We start from the raw sequence: 4,621 nt of genomic DNA, 5'->3' as shown, positions 1-4,621 counted from the left end.
ACTGTGCTTCACCCAAAAGGACCTCTTTGCAACATGCCTCTAAAGCCTGATGTCCTTTCCCTGCCCCAGTGCCTTTGCACTTGGTGTTTCTTCTCCCTGCAATTTTCCCACCACCACCACCACACTTTGCCTAATTCCTACTCATCACTCAGACTCCACATGAATTTCCATCACTCAGCGACGCTTTTTAATACCTTTGAAAGTGATATCAACTCATCCTGATGTAATCTTCCATCACGCTTTTTACACCTCCTTCGTAGGGTTTCTCTAGTTTGAAATTGGTGTGTGTGTCTTTGCGATTAGTTTTACTGTGATCTGTCCCCAGCGGACATTAAGCTCATTGAGAACAAAGACTGGCTATTTCATGCTTCCTGGTAATCTCTAACACTGTATCTGTCTCTTCATAACCCCCGCAAAACCACACCTGTTGCCTTCAAGTCGATTCCGACTCATAGCGACCCTATAGGACAGAGTAGAACTGACCCATAGGGTTTCCAAGGCAGTAATCTATGGAAACAGACTGCCACATGTTTCTCCCATGGAGCAGCTTGTGGGTTTGAACCGCCAACCTATCAGTTAGCAGCAGAGATCTTAGCCACTGTGCCACCAGGGCTCCTAAATATCTGAACAGTAAGAGTAATGTAACAGGTCAGCTCTTCTTATTTTTCCTATATGTTCCTAAGACAAACCTGATAGAAAGCATTTCCAAAACAGATTATAGTACATAGGAAATTACTTCATAATGTCAACATGATAACTGGGCTGTATGGAATGAAACACTGACCCGCAATATTCTGTACCTGGTCCAGCCATGTAATAATACCATAATTATTCTGTTTACTTCTTCCCCACATAAGTCCTTCTTATTTCCTTACTAAATCTTTATGAATACCCTCCTTTTTTTCAGTTCCTCCCTTGTTGGAGCCCAATACTTCATATATATGGCTTGACTAGGGAGTTTTAGTTTGGAGCTAAGAGCCAAGAGTGTAGTTCTCCGTGGAATGTTATTGTCATCTCCACCCCTGGAACCTGGCCTAGAACTCAAGTTACTTGACAACAGACCGACTTTCAACACACTATATGTTTGGGAATTGTTGTATATGTGCGCGTTAAAATATATATGTGTGTGTGTGTGTACATCTTTCAATTCTCATTCATTTGGGAAAAGAATTTCACAAGTATTAACAACTCAAGAAGGCAAGTATCTTTTAAAGATGATTTAGCAGAACAATTAGCTAACTTGACAGAAACCAAATGACCATCCAAAAAATAAGTGGTGACCAATCATGCAGAAGATTGTATTCTTATGGAAAATGTTGTCTTTTCTGCTAAGTCATAAAGATTGGGTTTGTTCCAACTCTCTCCCAGAGGTGCAAGATGGAAACCACCTAATTCAAATGGTGCAGGGAGTTCTAGTCTTATCTAGGGTCTTATCCAGCATGTAGGGTTCTTTGGGTCCTAGAGACATTCTGGAGGTGGTCCTGGATCCTAGATATTCAGTTGAACGTCTAAGGATATGCATGGATTAGCATTTTGGGAGTAACCTTTCTTTTCATAGTGGACCACATTCATTGGACTCCCCTAAAGCAGATATACTCAGGCACAAAAAATTCTGTGACTAAAGTTGAGACCGGTGTCTACAAGACTGGCCCCAGCCAGCACTGGTTTTATACGTGGGAAGAGAAAGTCATTTTTACACAGGTGTTGTTGTGGATTGAATTGTGTCCCCCAAAAAATGTGTGTCAACTTGGCTAGGCCATGATTTCCAGTATTGTGTGGTTGTCCACCATTTTGTGATCTGATATGGTTATTCTGTATGTTGTAAATTCTAACCTCTATGATGTTAATGAGGCAGGATTAGAGGCAGTTATGTTAATGAAGCAGTACTGAATCTACAGGATTAGATTGTATCTTGAATCAATCTTTTCTGAGATATAAAAGAGAGACTCAAACAGGGGAGAGGGATCTCATACTACCAAGCAAGAAGAGCCAGGAGCGGAGCTTGTTCTTTGGGCCTGGGGCCCCTGCACTGAGAAGCAACTACACCAGGGGAAGATTGATGATAAGGACCTTCCCCTGGAGCCAACACAGACAGAAAGCCTTCCCCTAGAGCTGGCACCCTGAATTCAGACTCCTAGCCTCCTGGACTGTGAGGGAATAAATTTCTGCTTGTTGAAACCATCCATTTGTGGTATTTTTGTTATAGCAACACTAGATAACTAAGACAGGTGTATTTTATCTTGCTTTGGGATTGCATGACTTTTTTCCTATGCCCCCTCTCCCCAAGATATTCTGACAGAATGAGATGGAAATCTACTATCATTTTTATTTTCATGACAATTAGCAGACCCCTGAGAGACAGCAACATTCTAGGATTTATATCTGTACGTGTTTACTGTGGGCACACGTGCAATGTTAATATATCTTTTCTAAACTCATTTTTTTATTATTATTATTCTTTCTCTTTCCTAATGAATCTTTCTTTAAAGTCTTATCAAGTCTTTCCTTCCTTTGTCCGACTGCTGTACCTGCCTGGCAAATCTCTAATGCCAGGTCAACCCAGTGGTCTGTTTTCCCCCTGAATATTACCTTGTTTCATTCTAACAAACAAACAAAACATAGAAACTCTTTGGACCCTTCCTTCTCCTTCACTATCAAACACTCTCAGTTCTGTTTTGTTTATCAGCACAAGGAGACTCTCTCTTCCCAAAATTCATCCACCCACTCACCACCATTCTAACGAAACTGCTCAAAATTCACCAATGTCTTCGTAATTCTTATATGAAATGTTCTCTTTTTAGTCTGTATTATGCCTTGGTGACACTGATGAACACATCTTCTCAAAGCCCCTTCCAGGGACTCATGGGAAGATCTCAGTGGCAGGACTTCCTTCTACCTCTTTCCTAATTTCTTTTTTTTGTACCTGTTTCTTAAAATGCTGGCTCTTGGTTACTACATGATTGTTGTTGTTAGGTGCCATCGAGTCAATTTTCAACTCATAGCGACCCTGTGTGACAGAGTAGAGCTGCCCCATATGGTTTTCCAGGTTGTAATCTTTCTGAAAGCAGATGGCGAGGTCTTCCTCCCTCAGAGGCTACATAATAATCCTGCAGAAATGTTTTTCAATGCCACTACCTCAACTGCTGAAAATTCACATATGTGTATTAGACCTCTAATTTTTTTTTAAATGAACCCTAAGCTTCTGTTTCCTTCTACTTCAAATTAAACATGTCCAAAATATAGTATGTTAGTTCCACTCTGCCATAACAAACAAAAAACAGAGCTCGAGATCAGAAACTAGACTCCTTCCTTCATTTTTCTCCTTCCCATCTTCTGTTCCTCCTCTGAAGCCAGGCATTTGGTGCCCCCAAATCCAGCGCATTGACCGCTGAGGCAGCTTTTATACTCATCGTGGATCTCCTTTGTTCTCCCCTGATCTGGGTCTTCTTAAGCATTCTTTAACTGGACTTTTCTAAGTTCTCATCTCACTGCTTCCGTTTCAGTTCGCACACCCAGCCATCCTCCCTCCTGCTGCCAGAGATAATCTTGTAAAATACAGCTAGTATCCTGTCATTCCTTAGCTTAGTATCTCTGTTGGATTCCTGTTGCTATAAAGCTGAAGCTCCTCTTTAGAGAGCAGCAAGGTCCTCCCTATATAACTGCCACGTAAATACTCAACCTCTTTTCTATCTTCTCCCATGAACTTCGTGCATTCTGGCCACACTAAACTATACATTTTCTTACTTCTATGACTTTAACTCTGTTTTTCCTTCTACCTAGAATTTCATTCCCCTTTTCTGCCTGGTGGACTGCTAGTCTTCCTTCCAGACCCAGCCAAAACTCACCTCTTCTGTGGATTTTTGCTTGATGATCCCAAACAGGGAGCCCTGGTGGTGCAGTGGTTAAGAATTTGGCTGCTAAGCAAAAGGTCGGCAGTTTGAATCCACCAGCCACTCCTTGGAAACCCTATGGGGGCAGTTCTGCTCTGTCCTATAGGATCTCTATGAGTTGGAATTGACTTGATGGCAACGGGTTTGGGTTTTTTTCTTTTTTTGGTTCCAAACAGAACCAATCGCTGCTGAAAATGTATTTCCCTTACATGTAGCTTCAGTTTAGCCCTTATATTATTACAGTTGTTTGTTTTCAAGTCTGTCTGCCCGCTATGCAGGAGTTACGCCTCAGGAATCATTTCTACATCTCCATAAATCACACACCCAACAAATGTGTATTAAAATTAATAGATGATAAATGTACTCAAAGCATTAACAAGTTACATTTAATCCACCTTCAGAGTGGTTGAGCAGCAGCTGAAATCTTTCCAAATTTAACTTTTCACTCCAACTAAAACTAGGCTTTCACAATGTACCGGCAACTCTTCCATGCTCTGCAGCTGTATTAGCCATATATTAATAGATTTGTTCAAGCAAAAGCTGCAGTTAGCAGGGTTCTAGAACAAGGCTAGCTGATTTCTATCTCTACTTTTTTATGTACTTAAATCCATGTTAGCCCCTGATTTACCTACTGTATGCATCATTTCCCCATATTAAAAAACAAAGCTATAATAATATCAACACTTGTTACTCATCAATCAACATATTGTTGCATGCTGTTAAGTGACCCT

At 40.9% G+C, this 4,621-nt stretch overlaps 1 protein-coding gene across 1 annotated transcript in view; it reads right to left on the bottom strand.

Annotated features, from left to right (window-relative positions):
• The window catches only part of NRG1 (neuregulin 1), a 1,165,780-nt gene that overhangs the window by 238,495 nt on the left and 922,664 nt on the right, over positions 1 to 4,621 (bottom strand). Inside the window, exon 9 of the mRNA XM_023737842.1 lies at positions 3,735 to 3,792. Within this exon, the coding sequence (XP_023593610.1) occupies positions 3,735 to 3,792 (58 nt within the window). The remainder of the gene's footprint in view (positions 1 to 3,734; positions 3,793 to 4,621) is intronic.

The sequence above is a fragment of the Trichechus manatus genome, unplaced genomic scaffold (genome assembly GCF_000243295.1).
Source record: "Trichechus manatus latirostris isolate Lorelei unplaced genomic scaffold, TriManLat1.0 scaffold00109, whole genome shotgun sequence".
NCBI lineage: Eukaryota > Metazoa > Chordata > Mammalia > Sirenia > Trichechidae > Trichechus > Trichechus manatus.
The sequence above is the reverse complement of the archived record's forward strand: the minus strand, read 5'-3'. Positions and strand labels throughout refer to the sequence as shown.